Source organism: Mastigoproctus giganteus, chromosome 4 (assembly GCF_048544385.1).
Source record: "Mastigoproctus giganteus isolate SK-2022 chromosome 4, ASM4854438v1, whole genome shotgun sequence".
NCBI lineage: Eukaryota > Metazoa > Arthropoda > Arachnida > Uropygi > Thelyphonidae > Mastigoproctus > Mastigoproctus giganteus.
This window is the reverse complement of record NC_143578.1, coordinates 43,063,535-43,091,078: the sequence shown is the minus strand read 5'-3', so window position 1 is coordinate 43,091,078 and position 27,544 is coordinate 43,063,535. Positions and strand designations below refer to the sequence as shown.

The following is a 27,544-nucleotide window of genomic DNA, read 5'->3' as shown; positions in this document are numbered from 1 at the left end:
CATTAATTTTCCAGGAACAGAAGTTAAACTAACAGGTCTATAATTACTTGTGTCACCCTTTGATCCTCCTTTGTGAATTGGGGTCACATTTGCACATCTCCAGTCCATGAGTACTTTCCCTGAGTCCAAGGAAGCTCTCATAATTATGGCTAAGGGTTTGCTTACTTCCTTTGCTGCCTCCTTTAATATAACTGGATAGATCCCATCCACCCCAGGTGCCTTTCTTGTGTTTATCTTCAACAATTTCTCCTCCACTTTACTCTCAGTTATTACAAGATTCTCTAGCTTGCTGCCAGAGTTGAATACACCTGTGGCATTCCCCTTGCTGAATAACTCCTCATGTGTGAATGTTGATGCAAAATATTCATTCAGTTTGTTAGCCACCTGAGCAGGATCATCAACAGTTGACCCATTGATATCAAGTGGACCAATCTGATTCATCCCCTTCCTTCTAGAGTTTACATAAGTAAAGAACTCTTTGCTGTTTTTCTTTGCATCCCTTGCCAAAGATTTCTCGTAATCTTCCTTCGCCTGCCTGACCTCCTTTGTAACGTGGTTACAGATCAACTTGTATCTATCATAGGCTTCTGTGTCACGTGTTAATTTGCATGTATCCCATGCATTTTTCTTCTCTGCCATATGTCTCATTAGTTCATCTGACATCCATTTAGGCCTAAACCTTGAACAATATTTCTTAGTTGGTATGTAAAGCCTAGTAGCTTCCAAGATAAGTTCTTTGAATGCTTCCCATTTTGAATTTGCTGTTGGTAACATCATCAGTTGGTCCCACTGTATAGAATTTAAATACTGTCTCAGTCCATCGTAGTTGCCTTTACGAATGCAATAACCCTTTCCTTTACCCCTAATGGTAGTTACCTCTTTGAGTAAATCCCCCTTCAGCACACTGTGATCACTGCCACCTAGTGGTTCATTTACCTGCAGATTCTTAATGCATGAAGAATCACTACTGATAATCAAATCCAGAGTATTACTCCCTTTAGTTGCCTCCCGAATATGCTGATGTAGAAAACAATCATCCAATAAATCCACAAAAGCCTTGCTAGTGTGTGAGTGACCAGCCCCCAAATTCCAGTCAATATCTGGGAAATTAAAATCCCCCATTATAAGACTCTCTGATTTACTGGCCCACTCTATTTCCCCGTACAGTTTCTTATTATACTCATCAGAGTCATTAGGCCTATAGCACACTCCTACTCCCAATTTTGATCTCCCAATGCTTATGTCACACCAAACTGACTCGACACTGCACTGTCCAGCAATGTCGACTGGCTTCGCTTCCTTGGATTTTATGTATTTCATAACTAATAGCATAACTCCTCCTCCCTTCCTATCCTGTTTATCCTTTCTGTAGACAGTGTACTCCCCAAATTCCAGTTCTGCATTCCTTATATCTGTGTGACACCCTGTCTCTGAAATCCCCACAATATTTGCCTTTGATGTTTTGAGCAATACCTCAAATTCATCAAATTTATTTACTAAACTCCTAGCATTGGTGTACACGCAAGTATACATGCACCTGTTCTTTTTCTTAGCTACCCTAACACAACCTATGTGTTTATTTGTACCCCAATGATTCCCAGCAGTCTCTGAAATATCCTGCATCTTATTTTCCAGGCTGCGGCTCATTCCAATAGAAGCAGTGCAAGAATCACTTTCAACTCTGCCAGTGGCTACTGTTAATCTATTAGTCCTTGTATCCCCCCCAATCTAGCAGTTTTCCGACCTACCTAACACTGCCTCGATAGCATCAGCAAATATTCTTGCACCCTTTCTATTAAGTGTATCCCATCCCTGTAGAAGCAGTCTCTCCTGTTAACAAGTACAGACCAGGCTGAAAAAAATTCTACCCCTTGAGCCTTGCACAATCCTTCCAGGGCCGAAATGATCGACAGGGCTCTCATCATATACTCCCTCCTATCGTCCCTGGGCAGAATTGCAGACACTTTCAAATTCAACCCTAATTCACGGCTTTTTTTCAACAGTGACCTGTACTTGTTAAGTAATTCTGCCGGTCTCCTACTCTTAATATCATTGGTTCCAACGTGTACAACTATATCACCTTTTATGCCCTTAAAAGATGATATCCGCTCTACATCATCAACCTTTGCCCCTGGCAGACATACCCTGGTCCTGTTCCAAATGCATGAATGCTGGCTGCATTCATGAATTCCCACCCTTTTAACTTGTTCTTTATTTACATAAAGAAGCCTTTGCTGCTTTTCTTTGCCAGACACTTCTTGTAATCTGCCTTAACTTACCTAGCTTCCTTTGTGACTTCATTGCAGACTAGTTTATATGTACTGTAGGCTTCTGTATCACCTGATAATTTATATGTATCCTATGAAATTTTCTTCTCTGCCACAAGTCTGATGAGACTTGTGGCAGAGAAGAAATCATCTGATATCCATTTAGTTATAAGCCTTGAACAGTATCTCATAGTTGGTATGAAAAACCTAATCACTTCTATGATTAGTACCATGAATGCTTACCATTTAGAATTTGCTGTTGGTAACATCATCAGTTTGTCCCACTGCATAGAATTTAAAACTGTCGGAGACCATATGTAGTAACCTTCCTTTTGCCCTTGACAGTAATTCCCACAACAGTACACTGTGATCTCCACCACCTAGTGGTTCTTTTATTTGCAGATTTCTTAATGCATAGAGTTACTGCTCCATGCATTAAGAAAAGGAATATTTAGTATTGCTTTTTCTCGTTGCCTCTCTTACATGCAATTTGGGGGAGTGCAATGGGTATAGGAAGGATATACAGGATAGGAAGGATGGAGGGGTTATGTTATTGATTAAGAAACACATAAAATCCAAGGAAGTACAGCCAGTCAACATAGCTATACAGTGCAGTTTGGTGTGACATAAGCACTGGGAAACCAAAATTGAGAGTAGGAGTGTGTTATAGGCCTGGTGACTCTGAGTATAATAAACAACTGTACAGAGAAATAGGGTGGGCCAGTAAATCAGAGGGTCTTATAATGGGGGATTTTAATTTCCCAGATATTGACTGAAATTTGTCACACACTAGCAAGGCTTTTGTGGATTTATTGGAAGATTGTTTTCTACAGCAGCATGTTTGGGAGGCAACTAGAGGGAGTAATAATAATGCCGACCGGGCTAGCCGAGTGGGTAAAATACCTGCCTGGCAACCCAAAGGTCGCGGGTTCGATTCCCGCCTCGGGCTGGATCAAAGTACTGCAAAAACCTTGGGAGGTGCAATATGGCCACAGAAGCCGATGCGCCACCAACTACCAAATCAAAAAAGAGGGAGTAATACTCTTGATCTGATTATCAGTAGTGATTCTTCATGCATTAAGAATCTACAGATAAAGGAACCACTAGGTGGCAGTGATCACAGTGTGCTGAAGTGGGATTTACTCAAAGAGGTAACCATCAGGGGTAAAGGGAAGGGTTTTTGCTTTTGTAAAGGTGACTACCTAGGTCTGAGACAGTATTTCAGTTCTATACGGTGGGACCAACTGATGATGTTACCAACAGCAAATTCAAAATGGGAAGAATTCAAAGAATTAATCTTGGAAGCTACTAGGCATTTCATACTAAGAAATATCATTCAAGATTTAGACCTAAATGGATGTCAGATAAACTAATTAGACAGGTGGCAGAGAAGAAAAATGCATGTGATACATATAAATTAACAGGTAGCACCGAAGCCTAGGATAGATAGAAGCTGGTCTGTAACCAAGTCACAAAGGGGGTTAGGCAAGCAAAGGCAGATTACGAGATATATTTGGCAAAGGATGCAAAGAAAAACAGCAAAGAGTTCTTTACTTATGTAAACTCTAGAAGGAAGGGGATGAATCAAATTGGTCCCCTTGATATCGATGGTTCAATCGTTGATGATCCTGCTCAGGTAGCTAACAAACTAAATCAATATTTTTCATCTACATTCACACATGAGAAGTTATTCAAGTAGGAGAGAGCCAGATGTTTATCAATCCCTAAGAGTATTCGGGCCAGAACTCACTGGAACAACGTTCAGGTACTTTTTTCTAAATGTTTGTTGTTTATTAAACTACACAGTCCAGCATTAGAATTATGTAATCCAAATTTTTATATCCGAACTTGGTTGCAGTCTCATTGTTCTGCTGTTAACCAACAAACAAAAAGGACAGTCACACAAGAATATGTAATCGATCCTGTATTGTAATTTCTGTGATTCTTCTGAACAGTGTTTTTTATATTATTTTGGAATTTTTGTTTTTGTTTTTCTGATTTTTTTTAAAATTTTTTGCCTTTGTCTTTTACTTTTGAAATTTTTAATTAATAGTTATAAATACTGAACAAATATTCTAATCTTTGACTTATTTATTTTTGAAAATGAAAAAAGCGTAGTTAACTATTTGTTGTTAATCGATAAGCGTTCCAGCTATTTTTTTAGCAATACACCTCTGCCTAACAGTGAGTTAAATGATCTTGTAATAACTAAGATCAAAGTGGAGGAGAAATTGTTGAAGTTAAACATAAGAAAGGCACCTGGGTTGAATGGGAGCTATCCAGTTATATTAAAAGAGGCAGCAAGGGAAGTAAGCAAACTCTTACCATAATTATGAGAGCATCCTTGGACTTGGGGGAAGTCCCCACAGACTGGAGATGTGCAAATGTATCTCCAATTCACAAAAGGGGATCAAAAGGTGACACAAGTAACTACAGACCTGTTAGTTTAACTTGTGTTCCTGGGAAAATAATGGAATCGCTAGTTAAAGAAGCATTGCAGGATCATCTAGACAAGATTGCAGTAATAGTTAAGACACAGCATGAGTTTGTTAAAGGGGGTCTTGTCTGACCAATTTGATTGGATACTATGATGTGCTCACAAAGGAACTGAATGCCAAAAATAATTTTGATATCATATACTTGGATTTCAGGAAAGATTTAATACTGTTGCACATGGAAGACTACTGTACAAATTGGAGCAGTATGGCATTAAGGGCAAGTTTCTACAATGGATAAAAGGATGGTTGAGTGGGAGAAGACAGAGTGGTGATCAATTGGTATTGCTCTACATGGACTATTGTTATTAATCGTGTCCCTCAAGGTTCGCTGTTGGGCCCATTGTTGTTTTGTATATTTATCAGTGGTATTGATGAAAGTATATCAAACTTAATGCCAAAGTTTTCAGATGATACAAAGGTTGGCAGGGTTGTTAATAACAGTAATGACAGTATGCTGCTGCAATGGGATCTGGGAAAGTTGGGTTGATGGGCTGAGAAGTGGCAACTGAAGTTTAACATTGACAAATGCAAAGTACTGCATATGGGTAACAATAACCCCAGAGGAAGTACCAAGTATGTGGTGTTACACTCGGGGTAGTGGAGAATGAAAGAGACCTGGTTGTAATTGTGCAGTCAGATACGAAGTTTTCTGACAGTGCAGACAGGCTGTCAGAGTAGGTCATGGAGTCTTGTCAATGATATACAGAAATTTTGCGAGCAAGGATAAGGAGGTAATTATCCCCCTTGTATAAGGCAATGGTCAGGCCATACCTTGAGTACTGCATACAGGTCTGGAGGCCTCATTTTAAGAAAGATGTAGAGTTGCTAGAACGAGTACAGAGAAGGGCAACAAGGCTGGTGAAGGTAAAAAAGGGGTGCTCTTATGAAGAAAGGCTTAAGTTCTGCAAATTGCAGCTTCTGGAGACTAGGCATCTGTGAGGCGATCTGATTGAGGTATATAAGGCCTTGAATGGATTGAACAGGTTCAGTGCTGATGGGATTCTTCCTCTTGCTCAGATTACAAACCTGAGAGAGAGCATAGATTCAAACTGAGGAAAGACATTTGTAGAATAGATGTGCGGAAGTTTGCTTTTAGCCAGCGGATAGTTGATTGCTGGAACAAAATTCCATCTGTTGTTGTGGAAGTTGACAGTTAAATAAATTCAAGGCAGAACTAGACAAACATTTGTAATGAATGGATCGGTGAAATGGGAAGGGATTTTTTTTTTGGCTGATGCTGTATAAGCTTGCTTTCTTGCATATTGTGCCTCTACTAATGCTAATACTAATTTATATCAACATATCAGGGAAAGTACTATGGAAAAGAATATTCTAGACCTAATCATCACCCATAAACCAGATGACATAATAGGGGGTAACAGTACAGGAATCAGCAGTAGGACGTGATCACAGAGTTCTACGGTGGACAATGACAAGAGAAAGAGGTTGCAGTATTTAAAGGCAAAGGAATGGGTTATAATTTCAGGTAAGGAAATTACGATGGCTTAAGGTGCTACATGGCCTTTATTAACTGCATAGATATCTCACAGAGAGCAAATACAATTGAATTATGGTATACCTTTAAAACATTAATCACAGAAGCCTTGTATGCATAAATACCATTAAAAAAAATACTCCATGAGGAGAATTCCAAGTTGGATGAATAATTAAGTTGCCAGATTATTTGAGCAGAAAAAGACGACATGGAAAATTTACAGAGCAATAAAAAGTACTGAAGCCTATAACAGCTAGGCTGGTAAAGGCAGATTATGAGAAATTGCTGGCAAAGAGAGGGGATAAAGAATTCTTTGCATATAAAAATGCAAAGAAGAGAAGGACAAATCAGATTAGACCTTTATATAATGAACGTGGGATAGTATTAAGCACCCCAGCTGATGTTGCAGATGAATTCAACAGTTACTTTGCATCGATATTTACGGAAGAAAAACTCTTTATATCAATGAGAAATTATGGGAGTGAAGTTGAAAAATATGTAATTAATTTTGAAATTTCACATAATTATTTAATGAAAAAACTTTTGAGACTCCAGGTGAGTAAGGCTCCTGGGGTTGATGGCATATACCCTATAATCTTAAGGGAGGTGGCAAGTGAGTGCATTGAACCATTAAGGCTAATTATGAGAGCATCACTGGATTCAGGAGAAATTCTGTTGGATTGGAAAAGTGCTAATGTATCTCCAATACATAAAGCCAGAAAGCCTCATCAGTGAATCATGACTCCTATTCAAGGTAATATTGTTTATGCCCATGGCACGACAACAATGTCAGAGTTTACAATAAATCATGAATGCAATTGTTAATCATATTTAGTAGTCGTGTGGATTTGAACAACAGTGCACTCAAAGAGTATGTGCTACTGCACTCTTGCTCCTGAGCACTTGGCTATGTAATCAGAGTTCATATTAGTGAAACATCTCTATTTCAGTGTTTTGGCATTTACCTATTAACTTTCTTGATGACTGCTTGTCACTTTCTTGCAAGGTGGCTTGATTAAAAAAAAAATGTTTTGTTTATAAACCTGCTACATTAGTAATAACAGCAATTTAAAAATCTGTGAAACTAATTGATATGCTAACTACTGCTATTCCCTTTGAGACTCTCTCCCACTCTCAAATTTTGTGCAGAATAATTGAGTGATTCAGCAGTATCAATTTTCATATGGGTCACTTTGTTTTCTGTGGTGCCATAACAACCTCTCTGCATAATATGATGCTACTAAATTTCAGTAGTTTGTGAGATTTTCTATATTCTTATTTGTAGGTTTAATATTTTTTGTCCATAAGGTTCATATTAAGTTAAGATACTGATTATTATTTTCTAATTTTTCTCATTTTCAATTTTAAAGTTATTTCGAATAAATCACCTATGTTGCTGTATTCTTTATAAAGCTGAAAAATTTAGTAGCTTTTATTCAAAAACTGAATAACCTTTTACATATGATTCTAAGAAAAAGTTATTAATATTAAATATAGCATCATGAATAAACATCATGTATAAAACAACATGAATAAAAAAATTAAATTGATAATTAATCTGTGTGAAATATTTATTTATTAGGTAAGTAGCATCATATCTTGTATGCCAAACTTGAGGTTTCTTAATCTCAGTCATAATGACTTGGAAGATGCACCACAACCAGAAATGACAAAAATTGAAAGTCTTCATAGCCTTGTATTGAACCATACCTATTTATCATGGCCAGTTGTTTGTAGCCTCCTTGATTCCATGCCAAAGTAAGTAAGCAGAATTTTCTTATGTAGAAATAGAATCAATTAATCTAGTGGCAATATGCCAGGCTGTACAAGCCCACCTGAAAGATATCTGTCGTGCAATAATTGTCAGTTTGTGATTAGTAGCTCTTCTTCTGCATCCTAAATTGGCAAAACATAGTAATATGTGAGCATGCATTAGTTTGAATTTTTTTTGTGCTTTTATTAATTTTATAAACTTGAAAATGGAAGCAACAAATAGCTTAATGTTTATTTTTACATTTATATTGTTGTTTCAACAGAATTAATAAAATTTTTGATTTTTGAAAATAACGTGTAAAAACAGTTTTATATTTAAAATTTTCATTAGAAAAGTTACACTTAATAAGTATTTGAGTTCATTATGAAAAGGTTGAGTGGTGATATACTACAAGCAGAATTTAAAAAAAAAAAAAAAAAAAAAATTTCAAAAATAAAAAATGAAATAGGTGGATATGTCAGTTCTCCATGCCACCTGTAAAATGAACCTGAAGCATTAATAAGACACATTAATCACAGGGTGTCATAGGCTGAGTAGAGTTCAGGGAGGTAGTATGGGATATGAACTCTTCGATCTTCATGTTTCATATGCTTTTTTTTTCTCTTCATAAATTTTGCAATAAGCAACCTTGAACTTTTCTTTCTATTTATTATTATTATTATTATTAGCCATATGGTGCAAGGAAGCCTGAGGCTTATGCTGCACCAGCCAAAAAAAAAATTCCTGTTACTCTGAGAGAGAGAGCGAGCAAGAATCAGAAGTAGAAAGGAATCACCAAGAAAGAGAAGAATGATGATATCCAGCTCAGGACCCTTGGTGTGCCAAGCTCATACTCACCAGATGTTAGCCAGGTGGGAAGGAGCAGCAGTGCATAGCACACGCATCTTGATTAGACCGGGGGTTCGAGCCCGTCACTACCAAATACAGAGGATGCGGAAAGGTCAGGGAATGACCACCGCATATTCCCGGAGCAATATGGCCTTAGTTGCTAATGCTTCTAAAAACCAAATAACCAACCAACGAATCACCAGATGTGAACCCCTGGGGTTATTTTTTTCAAGAAACATTCAGTGTTTTCATCCATTCCATGAAACATAGACTTTCCTGAATTTTATGAAATGCTTCTGCCATTTCCTTTAATTTGAACTGCTTCTTGGGTTGCTCTGGTTCCTCAACTGATTTGGCTCTCTCTTGCTCCTCAACTATTTGTGTGTTCAACTGGGTGGTCTTCTGTTGTTAAACCTTCACCTTGTTCATCCACAAGCTCATCTACATCTTCATTCTCCAGGACTAGCTGGAACTTCTGGACTAAGTTTACAATTTCTTTGGTAACAGAAGACATCAGCTCATCTTTGTTGAAACCTTTGTTGTTAAGCTCGGAATTTTTTAGATTTTTCAAAACTCTGCTCATACAAGTTGTCATATGAATGATGTTGTCATATCATTCCAGGCTCTTGAAATGTTGCTTATTCCAACAAGAATGTTAAAGATCTAGAATGTAATTCTCCAAAGAAATAGCCGATGGGACACCATCCACGTGGCTTAAACGTTGTGGGGGTTTCTATGAAATGTTTCATCATAGTTTGCCTGTCACAAACATGTTGTTGAATATTTCTTCAGAATTTTTAAAGCAGAAAATGAAATTTATTTACCTAGATTCTAGTTACGCTGCAGGTTATTATCCAACATAGTTTGTATGGGAAAGAAAATTAAAACTTATACTTATTGTTCCTTTGTTCGACTTCACTCTTAAAAATTTTACAGAAAGTATCTTTATGATTTTACCAAAAAAAATTTATGTAAGTCCGAATATATGGGCTTACATAAATCAGGGACTAACTGTAAATCCAACCCTCTTATAATACAGCAATATGTTCTGAGAATGTTCCATGTAATGTGAATCTGTTATGGAAACTGGCTTTATATTGAGAAAGATAAATTGCATTTCATATCAATTCAGAACCAAAATTTCTTAAGTGATGTTAATGAAGGGATACAGGACATGATTCCAAAATTTGCAGATGATAAAAACTTAGGATAGTGGTTAATTACCAGCATTAAGTAGTCCACTTAATGTTGCAAAATGCAAGGTTTGACACGTGGGGAATAAGAGCACCAAAATAACTTACACACTTGGAGAGGCTTAATTTAAAAACTGCAGAGGAAGAAAAAAGGGATTTGTGGGATTATGAGACAGGCAGACATGAAGTTTCCTATGCAGTGCAGAAAGGTAGTAAAGAGGGTCCATGGTGTCCTATTGCAGATTTGTTGAAATATTGCTTGTGGAAATAGGGAAGTTATAATTCCACTGTATAAGGCAATTGAAACTGTACTTGATTTACTGTCTCCATGGAGACAGTGAATCAAGTACAACATATGTCGACACACAAAGTACAGGTATGGAGACCACATCTAAAATAAACTGCGTGTGTACCCTGTAAGCAAAAATTGTTTAATTTTATGTGAAAACATCTTTAACGAAAATAAAAACCATTTAAATTTTTAAAACCGAACAATTAGAACTGAAGTGATGAACAATGTAACATTTATAACTTCATTTTTTTGCTCCTGATTTTTATGCTCATGCCCACTACTTACTCTACCAAATCAATGTTAGTGACTGAGTTAGAGTCATTAGTGTTATTTAGGAAGTGACGTCATTTCCATCTTGCATTTTTATTACCAATCAGTTTTACTTCAATCCAAAATATTTAGTATGAATGATGTAACATTTTAAGCCCACACCTGCTACTTACTCTACCAAATAGATATTAGTGACTGAGTTAGTGGCATTTGCATAATTTAAGAAGTAACATCATTTCTGTTTTGCATTTTTGTTACCAGTCGGTTTTACTTCGGTCCGAAAAATTTAGTAGGTGCCACTAAAAATGCTTTCACATCAAAAAAAGAGGCATGAGAGCTTCTCAGATAGGTCAAAAAATGAGCAGTGTGCTTGATTAGACTGGATAAGGGATGCTTGTATGAGAAGAGACTGAATATTTAGACTACAGAGCCTGGTAACTTAGGGGATCTTATTGAGGTCTCTATGGATCTGAGGGAAGAGAGTAATATGAATAAAGAGAATGATGCTAGAAGCAGGATACATGAATCCACTAAGGGCGAAGAATTATAGTGTATTGTGGGAAGTTTTCCCTTTAGCCAGTGTGTTATTAATCATCATAGTAAGTTGCCTTCGTGAATAGTTGAGACTAATTAGGGTTTCTAAATTTTCAACATTTTTTTAATCTTTGGGAATGGAAAATTGCTATTCCCGAGAAGTCTCAAGAATTCCCAAAAATTTTATTTTAATGATTAAGTATTTGCTATCTCTTTGATAAGAATTTTTGTCCTTATTCTAGTCATAAAACACTATAATAATGAACTGTACAATATTACATCTCATTAAATTTTAGTTGTTTATAAGCAAACAACTGAAATTTAATGAGAATTAGATATTAAAAAATGCCTCATAGTTTGATGAATGTAAACAGAAAATTTTTTTATGTTGGTACAGCACACAGATAGGTAACATTATTCTATACATTTATATGAAAACACTAATTTTGAGATTAGCTAGAAGATTTTTTTATAGTTAGAACTTAAAGTTATATCTATTTTCTCATAATTAAATTATGGCAATAGCTTAAGTTAAACTTTAACTACATTAAAAAATTAAGGCTATGCCCAGGGGAAGAAGTGCGCTACCTTTTTCCCGATTGTCATCCATAAAATCACTGTGTAAACGAGAGGAGCCTAAAACATTCATAATTAATTTATAGCAATAGCGTAATTTGTCCAGTACTCATCTCTTAATCGGTATTTATAACTTGAAGTTTTAGGTTCTTCGTGTTTACACAGTGATTTTATGGATGACAACTAGGAAAAAGGTGGTGCACTTGTTCTTCCCCTGGGCATAGCCTTAATTTTTTAATGTAGTTAAACTTTCACTTTTATTTTTCTTTTTAACTTCAAGTTATAAATACGGATCAGAGGTGAGTACTGGACAAATTAAGCTACTGCTATAAATTAAGTTTGAGATTAGCATAAAAGAAACCTAAGTGAACACTAATACTGAAACAAAATGAATAATAGAGAAAACTAATATCATTTAACATTTATGATGATTGTTAAAATGAAATTTTAAAAAACACAGTGCATTATTACTTGGTTGGAAAGCCTGGATCTTTGCTTAGTTACAAATAAGCCTAAATTAGAAAAATTGCTTTCATTTTGGGTTGAAGTAGATCTAATTGTTAGTAGTGCATCTAATAAAATTTTTAGATTCGGTGCTAGTATACATGCTGCTTCATATAAATTCATCTCACTTCTTAACAATGAAAATACTTTGTTTGATTAGATTACTCTGCTTTTGCAATTGAAGTGGATATGTCTCTTGCTAACTCTGTTTTTAATCCGCTTCTAATTCCCCAGGTTCTGAATTTTACTTTTCTTTGAAAATTCATTCCATTATCGATTTTGCAGATCACATAATTTTATTTTGATTGCTTAAATATCTAATAAGGGACATTAAGACTTTATCTGGAATTTTTCCAAATTACAAAAATCTCAATTTCTTGGGGAATGATTTTGCTTTTCCCCCAGGAAATAGGAAATTATAAAGTTATGATTTTTTCTTGGGAAGAAACCCCAAGGTTAATGATTGAGAAAATTCAAAGGCCTGTTGGATTAGTATTTACAGGAAGAGGGGAAACACATAGGATAGGATAAAAGCTTCTGGCTTCTTTGCACTGTATGACTAATACTTTGCAGGTCTTGGGCATAACTGAACTGTAGATCCCCTGATTTTTACATTTCTCTTTATCATGTCATGATTGGCTCATTCATGCTCTGTAAATTCCCAAATGATGTAGTAGTCATTCCCTTTCTGAAATGAAAAATTTATTGAACACTAATAAAAGGCACAAGGACATGAATATAACCTATTCCTTAAAACCTTTGGGTGAAGCATTTAATCATTATTATTTATTTCATTGTGTATTGTGAACAATGCTTCCTAAATCAGCAAAACATAGTGATATGTGAGCATGCATTAGTTTGAATTTTTTTTGTGCTTTAACCAATTTTATGAATTTTTAAAATGGAAGTAACTAATAGTTTTGTCTTTATTTTTATGTTTATATTGTTTCAACAGAATTGAGAGGTTATTTTTACTTCGGTCCAACATTAGTATTAGCAGAAGCATATTATGCAAGAAAGCAAGCAGCTGATGCTGTATAACAGCGTCAGACAACAAAAAAAAAAAAAAAAAAAAAAAATACCATTTCACACATCCATTTGCTCTAAAAATTTGCCCAGTTTTTCCTTGCATTTAATCAAGCTGTCAACTTCCACAGATGGAAGTTTGTTCAGCAATCAACTACCTGCTGACTAATGGCAAATATCTGTACACCTATTCTACACCACCTGTCTTTCTACAATTTGAATTTATGCCCTCTCAGGTTCATAATCTGAGCAAAAGGAAGAATTCCACCAGCACTGAGCCTGCTAAACCCATTCAAGGTTCTATACACCTCAATCAGATCACCTTGCAGGTGCCTAGTCCCTAGATGCTGCAATTTACAGAACTTAAACCTTTCTTGGTAAGAGCACCCCTTTGTTCCCCTTCTATATCCTTCCTGAAACCGAGGCCTCTAGACTTGTACGGAGCATTCAAGGTGTGGCCTGACCATTCCCTTATACAAAGGGATAACACCTCCTTTTCCCTACTAGCAAAATTCTTGTATATCATTGACAAGACCCTATGACCTGTTCTTGCAGTTTGTCTGCACAGCTCAGAAAACACTTACCCACTTTTTTTTTTTATTCTCTACCGCTGTGAGTGTAGTACCACACAGTTGGTACCCTTCTCTGGAGTTACTTATACCAATATGCAGTACTTTGCATTTGTCAATGTTAAACTTTAGTTGCCACTTCTCAGCCCAGCTGCCGAACTTTTCTAGATCCTGTTTCAGTAGCATATTGTCATTACTGTCATTAGCAACACTGCCAACCTTTGTATTATCTGCAAACGTGGACATTTAGCCTGATATATCTTCAGCAATATCATTGGTAAATATAGAAAACAAAAGTAGGCCCAACACCGAACCCTGGGGAAGTCCACTAATAACATTAGTCCAGGAAGAGCAGTGTCCATTGATTACCACTCTGTCTTCTCCCACTCAACCATCCTTTTATCCATTGTAGCAGCTTATCCTTAATGCCATACTGCTCCAATTTGTACAGTATTCTTCCATGTGTAACAGTATCAAAAACTTTCCTGAAGTCCAGTACAAGTATAGGAACTCCCCGACTTACGTAATACTCGTCTTATGGAAAATTGAATTTACTTAAGTTTCTGCTGGCTGGTGCAAACTTAAAAAATCGTGGAAATGTATTTTGCATCCCGTAGGAATAAATAGAGGTATCATGAAAATATTATAATGTGAACCCAATAACACATTTTTTTTTTTTTTTTGTAATTCATTCCAAGCCTTTGGAGTTTGAAAATTTCACGATATTACTAAGCTATTTATCTCTCTAAAAGGTCATATTTATAATGGAAATTGCGATACACTTTCATCATTATCATATGTTCCTGTTATAAGAATCAATTTCGAACCCTTTTGATATTTTCTAAAGCACGTTTCTGGAGGTCATGACCATTAAACAATAAATACAATTTGCACCTTCTGGTTAATTGGGCTTTTCTGTTAGCATATCTAATTATAAACTGGTTGTAAACTCAATCTTATTGCATTTGCGATAATACCAATAACTACAATTGTGTGGGTTTTTACGCAATTATGGTGAAATTAAGGTGTGTTCCCCTTCACTGAAATCTTCAATCATATAAAAAACAAATTTTCAGAAACTTCTCTTCATTCCTATTTACATATTACAATGATGGAGGGAAAGCGACCAACGAAAAGTGCAAGTGGTGGCAGTGCCAGGAAATGAAACAAAATTGATTTAGAAATTAAGATGAAAATGTTAAGAAGTATGAAGCAGAACAAAGTTTATCATCTATTGCAAGGGAATTAGGTCTCGCTGCTTCAACAGTGAATACTGTTTTAAAGGACAGTGCACGTATAAAAGAACATGTCAAAAGATCAATGTGCTTAAGATCAACAGTGATCACAAAACAGCATTCAGCTGCTATATCGAAGATGGAACAGTTGTTAATGATATTGATGGAAAATCAGATTCAGAAGCAAGTGCCTCTGAGTCTAATGACCATTCAAGCAAAAGCAACAAGTATTTATAAAGATATTAAGGATAAGTATGCGAACCCCAACCCAGGTTTGTGGCAAGCAATGGATGGTTTAATAGGTTCAAGCATCACGCTGGTTTCCACAACGTTAAAGTATGCGGTGAAGTTGCCATTGCTGATTCTGCAGCAGAGAGAAATTTTGTGGTGTGTTGGAAAAATTATTGATAAAGGCAGCTATTCAACGCAGCAAATTTTTAACGATGACCAGACTGCTTTGTATTGGAAAAAAATGCCAGATCGAACATACATTGCCAAAGAGGAAAATACAATGCCAGGTTTCAAGGCCTCGAAAGATAGGGCCACGCTCTTGCTTGGGGCTAATGCAGCGGGAGATTACAGATTAAACCACTGCTTGTGTACCATTCTGGAAATCCTCGTGCATTTAAGGGCATCAATAAAGCCACCTTACCCGTGCATTTCCGATCTAACCAGAGAGCATGGATAACAATATCTCTCTTTGAGAATTGGTTTAAATGCTTTTTCATTCCCGAGGTTGAAAAATATTCTGAAGACAATAATGTTCCTTTCAAGATTTTGCTTCTATTAGATAACGCACCTGGACATCCTACACATCTAGATGATTTCAATTCGAACGAGAGAGTCATATTTCTACCGCCAAACGTGACTTCACTCATCCAACCTATGGATCAGGGTGTTATTTAAAAGCATACTATTTATGCACAACATTTGCTAAGGCATTGTCTGCAGTAGACGATGAGAAAAATTACGTTAAGAGACTTTTGGAAATCTTATAATATTTACCATACCATCATTAATAAGGCCTGGGCAGAAATTACTAAAAGTTGTTTAAATGGTGCATGGAAGAAAATATGCCCATGGCACGTAAAAGGCTTTAAAGGATTTGAAAAAGACCAATCGCATTAAGAGGTTATAGATAAGATTGTAAAGGTTGCAGAGCTACTTCAGTTGGAGGTTGATGCCAAAGATATGGAGGAGTTAATAGAGGAAGAAGAGAAGGAATTATCTAACAAAGAACTTATTGACTTGCAGGCAGCAATAGTGAAAGAAGAAAATGCTGATGAAGCTCAAGTTGAACCAAATGAAGAGCCAAGACGCTTCATCACCAGAGAAGATGGCAGTGGCATTTCGTGATATTTCATCGGCAATGGTGAGGTTTGGGAAGATGGATCCTGACGGCTAATGATTCTTAAAAGTTAACGGAGAGGTGAATGATATGCTTGCTTGCTACAAAGAAATCTACAATGAAAAGAAAAAAAAGCCACTGTCCAGTCAACCAGCCCCAGGGCTAATCTTGGGGACAAATTTTGCAAAGTGTGTTCTTTGACCGACTGACAAATTTGAGGTTAGTTTTAATTTCTGTTTTGTTGTGTTTGTGTTAAAAGTTACATATATTTGTTTGAAGAAGTTCCGATTAGCAAGCCTTACGTCCCCATCGTCTGGGGCGGGCGGTTAGGGGTGATACCCCTTTCCGGCTAAATAGGCTAGAAAGTTTTTGGTGGAATAGAGGGCTTTGGGAAAAGTTAATTTTGCATTTCCGTGCCCTTGAGCTCTTGTCCTAAGCCTTGGGACCCCAGTCCGTTTAACTTGGACTGGGGATTTTTGTGTTCTGTGCCTGAATAGATTTTCGGGAATAGAGCTTTTTGTTAGTATTGTGAGTTTTGTTAATAACTTGTTTGTACTAACTCTTGCAGTTTGACTCTAAAAAAATTTTTAATTGTAAATAGTTGTGAATTCTTTCACTTTTAAATTCTTTTGTGATGCCTGTGAAGTTAAGGAAGAGGATTGTCGCTGGCTCTCTTCATAATACTGATAGGGAAGATCAGGATATGGACACAACTTCTGATAGTACGGAAGTGGAGACAGATATGGATCAAGACTTTGCAGAACAGATTATTATTGCTGATACTGCTTCAAAAGAAACTCCTAAAGAACAGAGAAGGAGTTCTGCCTCAAAAAAGAAAAAGAAGAGTAAGAAAGTGCATTCTAAAAAGGAAAATGCTACTAAAGAGATTCATAAGTCTCAACAAGAAAGTCGGGGGAAATCCTCTAGTAGAAGGCCAAGAGAGGATGTTGATAGCTCAGGTGACTCTGATGTCTTAAGTTTACTGGGTCTTGACAAGATTAAAATAGCAAGAACCAGGTTAAGGAAAGTGTTGTTCCTACCTGGGAATAACATTAAAGGTTCTATTTCGGCAGAGATTTTGGAGATCTGGGATGATCTGGAAATGGCAATCCTGGATCTTCAAATTGATAATAAGATATTGAAATCTAAAGAAGAAGAAAGACAAGAAGTAGCGGCTCAAAGTTATGCAGGAGTGGCTGCCTAGAACAAGTTAAACCAAAAGTGGCTATCATCTCTACAAAGAGTGATAAGTACAAAACTAGCGAAGAAATGCGTGGTGACCTGTTGAAGACTGTAAGACCTGTGTTGAAAGATATTAAGGTTAAGAGTCTCCGAGCTATCAAGGACAGAAGAGTTTTAATTGAGGCAGAAACTCAGAAGGATATTGATGAAATTATTAAGTGCTCTCAAATAAAGGAATTGGAGATGAGGGTACAAGAAGTACGGAGAAGAAGTCCAAAAATATTGATTTATGATGTGGATCAGGAAATTAAAAAGGAGTCATTACTGGAACAGTTGTGGACTAGGAATTTGAAGCAGTATGGCATGGATTGAAAATTTTTCCAGGAGAACGTATCTGTCGTATCCGTGAACAAAATAAAAAACAAAAGTTTGAATAATTGGATAATTCAGGTGTCTGGAGAAATACATCGGCTTTTGACTGAAATCGGAAGAGTGTATATCGATTGGTTTTCATGCCGAGTTCGAGATATCGTTACAGTAACGCAATGTTACAAGTGTATGGGTTTTGGCCACATAGCAAAGTACTGTAAAAACGAGGTGTATTGTGGACACTGTTCCGTGAAGGGACATTCTTTCAAGAATTGTCCCTTGGTGGCTGAAGCTCCGAGGTGTATAAACTGTTGGAAGCTACAAAAATCTCTAGAATCAACAGTAGAGTCGCAGCATACAGCTGTAGACAGAAGCTGCCCGGAGTACAAAAAAGCTTTAGAAATGAATAAAAAACGAATTGACTATGAATAGTAATAATCTATGTAAATTAAAGATCGTGCAGTTAAATGCACAAAGATCTAAGGATGTGGCTCCCCAGCTTGTTCGGGAGATTGAGAAAAGGGTGTATGATATAGCTCTCTTGCAGGAACCTTACTCTTACCTTGGAAAAGTAAGAGGATATCCAGGTCAATATAGGATCCTGGCATGTGGCGAAGACCCATACGCAGCGATAGTGATTGCCAACCCAGATTTGGGTATAACTATGATAACATCGCTGTGTGGTGAATATGGAATATGCTGTGAGGTCATAGGCCCGTTTGGATCCTTGTACTTGGTGTCCCTGTATTGCAAGTTTAATGATATACTTGAGCCTTATCTGAGATACTTGGAAAAGGTTGAGAGTAAGTTGAGAGCAAGACCTATAATCATTGCGGCAGATACAAATGCCGGTTCCACGCTCTGGGGGGCGGGGTTGTCCGATGATAGAGGTTTGGATCTTGAGGACTTCCTTGCCTCTGTGGGTTGGGATGTGGCAAATGATTCAGCCCAATTGCCAACTTTTTCTTCTGTGGCTGGAGAGTCATATATAGATGTTACTATTTGCTCTGGGGCTTCTATATCTAAAATAAGAAATTGGAAGGTACACTCGGCAGCTACCACAAGTGATCATAGATGCATCTCCTTTGAGTATGTGGTTTGTGAACCAAAACGAACTTGGAGGGAAACAAATCGATATGCGGTTAAAACAGCCAGATGAGATTTTGTCCATAATGTAGTGGACACTGAGTTGCAAAAAATTAGTACCTGGGACAAAGTGAATGCCGAAAGGAAAGTGAATGTTATAACAAGTGTCCTACAATTGGCATCGCAAAAAGCTATTAAAAGGACAAAGAAAAGTGTCAGAAAGGTTCCATGGTGGAACAATGACTTGGATAGTTCCAAGAGGTTGGTGAGAAAGGCGAGGAAACGTTTTCAGCAAGAAAGAAGGAATAGTGCTACAAGTCAGGAGCTGAAAGATAACTATTTACAGTTGAGAAGGACATATACTCAAAAGATTAGGACTTACAAGAATCAAGCTTGGCAGGATTATGTAAGAATACAGGGTAACCAAGACCCCTGGAATCCTATTTACAAAATTATCACGGAAAAAATATATCTTGCAGATGTCTCATATAGTGTTGATGAAGAGAGTCAGGGAGAAACCTTGACATGGAGTCAAACTGTTAAGGAAATTTTAAGAAGCCTTTTTCCAAGAGAAGGTGTTTTAAATTTTTATCAAGAAAGTATTTTAGAAGAAAATTTGATATACAAGTCTGATGATACTGAGAGTCCTTTCACTCATGAAGAGTTAAATTTAGCCTTGGATCAGATGAAGGATGGTAAGGCACCCGGTGTGGACTTCTTGGAGGCTGTGGTCATAAAGCAATTCTACTCCAAGCATAAAGATATTCTGCTAGACATGTATAACGCTTGTCTAGCAGAAGGAACATTTCCCAAGTCTTGGAGAACAGCGGTTCTTAGGGTTATTCTGAAAAGTCCAGAAAAGTCCCTGATTTTGGGAAAAATTTATGAAAGACTTCTCTCGTTCAGATTGAGAAGTAATTACGAGGCTCAGGGACTGAGTTCTAATAAGCAATTTGGATTTAAGAAAGGATCCTCAACTGAGGATGCTATTAGAACAATGATGACCCATGTAGAAGAAGCACAGACTCGATATGTGTTGGGCTTGTTTGTGGACTTCAGAGGTGCATTCGACACTCTGTGGTGGGGTAGTGTCCTCCGCAGAGTTAGAGCTGCACTCTGTACCATGAATCTGTATAAAGCTTTTCAGAGTTATTTTTTGGTTCGCTGTGTGCAAGTAAGAATGAGCTTTGAACAAGAAAGTTATAAAGTTGAACGCGGCTGTCCACAGGGTTCTATCCTGGGTCCTTACGTCTGGAACATGGTCTTGGATGAATTTTTAAACTCTGATATGGAGGATGTAAAAGTTGTGGCTTATGCTGATGACCTTGTTTTCATAATTAATGGAAACTCAAGGAAAGACTGGAAGAAAAATCAAGTAAAATTTTAGAAAAATTACTGACATGGAGCGAAAAGCATAAATTGGAAGTGTCCTCAAAGAAAACTGTAATAATGCTGTTAAAAGGTAGACTGAGTCTCACAAGGCCTCCATTAGTGAGGAGTGGTGATGTCACTTTAAAGTATGTTAAGACTCTGAAGTATCTGGGGTTGTTCCTGGAGGAGCGATTGTTTTTTATGGAGCACGCAAGATTTCTGAAGCAGAAGGTTAAGCTCCTGTACGCAAAGCTCCGCAGGGTTGTACGAATTAAATGGGGGATTAAGGGCCGAGCCCTTAACATGTTATATGAGAGTGTCTTTGTACCCATTATAACCTATGGAGCTGGAGCTTGGTGCAGTAGAGCAACCAACTCTGCAGTGATGAGACAACTGCTGTCAGCTCAACGATTTGCTCTTCTGGGGATAACCCGGATCTGCAGAACAGTCTCGACTGATACTGCACAAGTTATTGCTGGCAAAATGCCGGCGGACCTTTTAGTGGTCCGTCCTGGCCTATATTATTGTTTGAAGAGAGGCATTGCCAAGGAGATCCTCGGCATCCGGTCCTGTGCGGTTGGCGAAGTGGTGTCTGAGAGGCGACTGTTAGCGGTCGAGCGGAGGCGGATTGATGATGATATTGTAAAACTTTGGCAGAATAGATGGCTAAATTCAAATAAAGGCCGAGAGACATATCATTTTCTCCCCTCCGTTCAACTAGTAAATTTTAGAACAAGACCTTGGCTGCAGTTCGGTCTACAGGCATGCTTCGTTTTAACTGGTCACGGATTATGGGCCAGGCTGAGTGAGCTTGGATTATCTGACACAGCTTTATGTGCTTGTGGGCAATTGGAGACTGGCCTCCATGTCATGTTATATTGTCCTATCTACTCTGATTTTAGATTGATGCTTGAGGTGGCTCTCAGTATTAATCAGAGTACCTTGTATACTTTGTTTTTAACTCAAGAAAATTTTAAGGCTTTTAATGATTTTATTGATAAAGTGTTTGTTAGAAGACTTGCTAGTCTTGACACTTAAGTAGTGGTCTTCCTCCCTGTGGAAGGGGCGGGAACTGGAGCCATAGGGGATATTGAATTATCTCCCTATGGTGACAGGCTAAAGACCGATCAATTGTAAATCATACGACAAAAGAGTTAGAAGTTTTTAGGATTTTAAATGTTTTATAACTTACTAACAAATTTGTTTGTTGTTTAAATAATAAATCTTTTGGAGAAGAAAATTTTCAAAATTTTAAGTAATAATTTGTGCATATGGGCATATTGCCCAGGTGGCACACACAACTAACTCTGTTGTAATATGACGATGTCCAGTCAACCATTAATATGTTCTTTTGTAAGGTTGAGCGGTCAACCCCTTCTAAATAAACAAGTGGCTTGCATCTTGCTCCATTAAATAAGACACTTTTAGCTTCTAAACCTGAAATCATATTTTTTCTAATGATGGTGTGTCTTCCTGTTCTGCAGTTTGCAATTTAGAAATGGACACCCATTAAAATCAAAATATGTATGTGTTACATGTGTTTGATTTTGATCGTGGACAGACTTTCTGTACTTGCTGAAGGCTGAGGGCCATGTATTTGACCTTATGGCTTGAGCTTATCTTCAACTTAGAGACAAATACCATTATCCACAGTTCTGCGTAATTTGCTAATAGCTTTTGTAATTGTATTGCATTACCTGAAAAGGTGATTTAATTCACTATACATATATAAATCTGAGACTGCCAAAAGTTAGCTGTTCTCGAAGCTACTGGCTTCTCATCAGCTGGCAGATGGACTCTATTTGCAAACCTGTGGTGAACTATGAATAATGAATTATGTTTACACGAAGAGAATTAATGTGAATAATGAGAATTTGTATCATAAGAAGCTGAGTATATTAAATTAAATTAACATATAGTAATGGTAAGTATGAATAGTCAAAATTCAAGATCAAAAATTAAGAGCCATCAAACTGGTATGCAGCCTAAGTTAAACAGACTGGGTGGAATTCTTAACAATGCTTTCTGTTCAAGAACAGTTGTTGGTATTTAACATTTTATATACATATTGGCATGTATGGTAAATGGAATGAGGTACAACAGTGAAATATATTGTAATGTTAAACTTGAATAAAACTGTAGTGGTAAATGGGTACTTCCATAAATGGCAGTGCTCATTTAATATTTTAGAAAAGCATTTACAATTTGCCTAAGGCATTTTAACATTTCACTCAGGTTTGTGAATAAATAATATATAAAATATATCTCTTTTTTTTTTTTTTTTTTTTTTTTTTTTTTTTTCAGTATTCAAGAATTGCATTTGAGTTTAAATGGATATAGAGAAGTAGAAATAGATTCTGGTAAACGTTATCCTACTATCAAGAATCTGTATATGAGTGGCAATCCACTTTGCACTTGGAAAGAAGTTACTGAACTTGGAAAAGCCTTTCCACATCTTCAGACCCTCGTACTGGCTGATACGAACATAGAATCCATTTCAGAACCAACAACCTGGAAGAGAGAATTTTCCCAACTAAAGAGTGTTAATATTAGTAATTGTCTTATGACAGAGTGGGCTAATGTGGATAAATTGAACAACTTTACAAAGCTTGAAGATCTTAGACTTCAAGGCCTTCCATTACTGGAGGTAGGCAGTTTATATTTTAATGGAACTACTACTTATTGCATAAATTTTTAATTGATTTGAATTTAAAATTACATATACAAAATCTGTTTTGTATTATCAAAACTATTACAATCTCAATCTAAGATTTCCCCACATTTTGCATTTATTTTGTGGTCTTGGCATTATATTGGATTATACAATATAAATAATGTATAATCTCCCCTGAATTATTGTTACCCATTAACAAATGCAGTTCCTAATCCAGTTAGTATTCACTTGATAGGTACTTGTATATGCACTGTTGTTTGCAAATGAACACTCCTGGCTGGCACAGTGATCATTAGACATTGGATAATATGCTAAGAAGTAGATGAAATTTTTAAATGTGATCCTTTGTAAATCTGTGACATTTATCATTTATGATCTTTCCATATCAACAAAAGTGACAGCTAAATTTAAAAATGTGTCTTCAAAGCATTTACTTGTAATGGAGCGCATTATAGCCTTAGTTGCTAATACGCCAATAAAACCCAACCATCCAACTTGTAATGGAAAGTTCCTGTTCATTTCCATTAACAACAATACCTATTTTCCTTAAATATGAAATCTATAGGGTTTTTTTTTTTTTTTTGGAGCATGATCTGTTTTCCTTAAAATGTGAAGTCTGGAGTTATTTTTTAAGACATTATCAAATTTATTTCTTATTTTCTCTCCTATGTCTATGGAGATGGTTGAAATTTCTAACAGAACTTTACTTCTTCAATTGCACTGTTCAAAGAAAGTCCCCATGTTTCAAGTTTAGTTATACAGTTTAGTTATTTTGTAGATTTAGATAACCAAGCAGAATGAGTCATGATGAAGAACAAATGTTTTCCAACCAAAGAATTGCCTTAGCAGTCCCAACAGCTACTATGCAGAGGCCTACAATAGGTGCAGACTGATCAGCAATGTAGTTAGGCAAGTAAGGGCAGATTATGAGGTCTTTAGCCAAGAATGCAAAGAAAAGTACTAAAAGAATTCTTAGCTTATGGTAACATTAGAAGGAAAGAGATGAACCATATTGGCTCACTACAAAAAAATGGCATAACTATTAATGATCTTGTTCAGGTTGCTGACAAAATGAATAAATATTTTGCATCTGCATTTTATGCATGAGGAAGTCTTTAGGTATGGGAACACCGAAAGTGTACCAAATATAACTGAGAAGAAAGCGGAAGAGAAATTGGTGAAGCTAAAAGTAAATAAGGCACCAGGGGTTGATGAAATCTATCCAATTATATTAAGAAGGACATGGATCATTTGGAACAGGTGCAGAGAGGAGCAACTGTATTTTGAGAATTTTTTTATAACTTAGAATCAAAATTTTTAGCATAAGACAATGCTGCATGTAAACATATTTGTTTACATAACCATCTAGCATTGCTGAATGGTTATATATCTCTGTAAATAGCTATGTATATATGGGTTTTTATGAACATCTTTTTTATACAAAAAATAATTTTATTAACTTAACCAAAATTTTCCTGAATTGTTTCTGTATACTGTTTAAGCCATGAGCTAAGCAAGTAATATTGATCAGGTTTGGATAGAAAACCTGTAATACAGAAGCTATTATTATCATATTTAGAGAACAGCATCACTAACAGAAATACAGACTCTCACTGCAAAGAATTATTAAGAAATCTGAGAACCAGATGTGCAACATAACAACCACATGCATCTGTCATTTCATCAGTGGACATCCAGATGTACTTTTCTTCAATATATATTGTGAATTTTGTAAAAAAAAAAAAAAAAAGAAGAAGAAAAAAAAAGACCATCTTTAATAGCAAGATACTTGGTTAAAAGCTATTGATGTAGCAGTTTTTCCTTAATTTATGATTATTTTTTTTTCCCACAAAAATTACAAATGATTGCTGTCATCTGTAGTAAAATCTTTACCCTGATTGGCCATGAATCCATAAATTTAGTAATAATTTGATGTTTGGCATTTTTAATGAAAATTAAACTGCCTATTCTGCAAATTTTTATAGCAAACTGAATTGTCATGAAAATACAAAGAATGCACTTTCATCCATTGTCATCGATTGAATAAGAATTAAAGCAAAATGCAGTCAACATTTTCCCTGCTGATTGTTATTATACTATTTTTGGTATTTGAAATCATGATTTTGAGTTTAATAATTATCAAAAAAAACTGATCAAAACAATGAAATATGTGGCTTTGGATTTTAATCCGCTTGGAGGGGGGGGGGGGGAACCACCCTACTTTTAGAACTTTTCCTTCCAATTTGACAAGAAAATCTTGATATTTTTGTTAAGCAAACTTCATTGATGGCTGATTAAATATGCAAATGCATGTAATCTTGCATGTAAATGCAGGTAATCTGATGTTTAATGATTACATTCAGCTATCCATCAGATATGACATTTTTGGGTTATGCCAGTGACCTTCCTCCCTGTGAATTGTATTAACAGATTACAATTACTTTATCTTAGCCTGATAGGGAGCAGGCTGTGGTCCTGTGATAATGTATATCAGAACACTGTAGTGTACATTGCAAGATCAAGCCCATATGCTTCTACAAATAGTGCATGGCTCATTGTTATCTGTTGTGCTGATAAGTTGGCTGTAATAAAACACTTACAGTTAAACTGTAAACTCTTTCCACCATGACTGTCCAGAGAAGCCCTCTCACCGGTGCCTCCGTAGCCAGGTGGGAAGGAGTAGCAGTGCGTTGCACACGCTTCTTGATTAGACGTGGGTTCAAGCCCGTCACCACCAAATACGGAGGATGCGGAAAGGTCAGGGAATGACCACCGCATATCCCGGAGCAATATGGTCTTAGTTGCTAATGCTCCTGAAAACGAAATAACAACATAACAACAACAGAAGCCCTCTCAACCTTTTTACCCTGGAGGTACCGTTGAAATAATTTTTTCAGGTCTCAGGGAACTTTTGCATAAAAATTATTATGTCTACAGCTTACAGTATGTTAGTGTGACAGTAAACTGTAGATATAATAATCCAATGATACTTGTCAGTGCTCTTTTGAGTAGAGAATAATATTTTTCTGTGGATCCATTTATTTTGGCCAACTTATTATCTACTTTTTTGTGTGGTCAGTAGTGTAAGTAAAGGAAAGTTCAGTTTTTTTCTTTTGTTTAATTTCTTACATGATTTTTTTACCTTATCCCAGTAGGCCTAAAAGTCTTATCACAATTTCTACTATAGATGCTAATGAGGTTTGGTATGTGCAACAGTAGTTTTTTCCCCCTATTTGAAACTAAAAATGACTTTTTAGCCAACCTTTCTTAAAACAAAACAAAACAGGTAGATAAGCTTAGCTTACCTTTCTTGAAATTAATCTCTTTCTTTCCTTTTCATAAATTTTAAAAACTTAAGGCAAACGTGTTAAATAACTGGCTTAAGCCAAAATGGATTTAATTTTTCTAAAGGTAGGCTCGGTAGCTTTAATTTAAATAAAGGTTGTAAATTGATTTTAATTAATGTTATTTACAACATGAAAATTTATTAACAATGTTGAACAGTTAACTAAAGCCATAAACCAAAGCAATATAAATAAAAATATAGTCTGATACAAATTTATACAATACTTCGAAAAAACATTTTCTTACTAAGCAACATGATCAGGCTCAAATATAGGCCTAGCAATTACAAAATTATTATGCACATGTGTTGGTTTCTTGATCTCTTTTATAGGGCTATATATGCATAAAAAGTTATTTTTTGAACTAAAAATAAAGAATGAAATTTACCTCTTTAATGTGAAACCTGTGTTTGTTTTTTTTGCCGCACAAATACTCAATTCTGGATCACACACGATATTTCATGTCTGCTTATCTTGACTTTCTTGAGATATTTCATCTTCAACTGGAATGAGATGATTTCTGTCCTTGCTCTTGATGCTTGCTAAACAAGAAAAAGCTTGCTCACATGTGTAAGAAGTCAAAAACTGCAGCAAATTGTTCATTGCTTTCCTATGAATGGCAGGATACTCTTCTTTCAAATATCGTACACTCAAATCTCGTTTTGAGTGTATGATCAGACTGCAGCTTACAAAGTTCTTCCTCTTCTCTCAAAGCCAAGTTCTCGCCTTTGTGGGTAGCACAGCTGGTAGGATTGCCGTCCTCCCCACACTGGGGTGAAAAAGACCCAAGTTAGAATCCTGCGGATGACGGGAGAAATTTTTATGGGTCTTTTTCACAAGGCTGAGTTAGTCGGTTTCAGATGAGAGTAGCATGGTTCTTCTCCCAGAAACTTGGGTTTTTCGTCCAGCAAACAGAAAATCAACCTCAGAACACATGCAGTTTACAGACAGTATACATGGAGCAATGTGACCTTAGTTGCTGATGCTCCTAAAACCCAATAACAACAAAAAGTCAAGTTCTCAGGCTGAGAAGATTCACTAAGGTCCCTCACCCAGTCATACACTTGTGTTGAAAGGGAGGGAAAATACTGTTCGATTTTGTTCTGCAG

General features: G+C 36.3%; 1 protein-coding gene across 5 annotated transcripts in view; it reads left to right on the top strand.

The window, feature by feature from the left end:
* The window catches only part of mlt (tubulin folding cofactor E like protein mlt), a 100,632-nt gene that overhangs the window by 57,384 nt on the left and 15,704 nt on the right, over nt 1-27,544 (top strand). For all 5 annotated transcript variants that reach the window (XM_090372680.1, XM_090372678.1, XM_090372679.1 and 2 more), the window contains exons 3-4: nt 7,843-8,018; nt 22,722-23,064. In XM_090372680.1, coding sequence (XP_090228806.1) covers nt 7,843-8,018; nt 22,722-23,064 — 519 coding nt within the window. The remainder of the gene's footprint in view (nt 1-7,842; nt 8,019-22,721; nt 23,065-27,544) is intronic.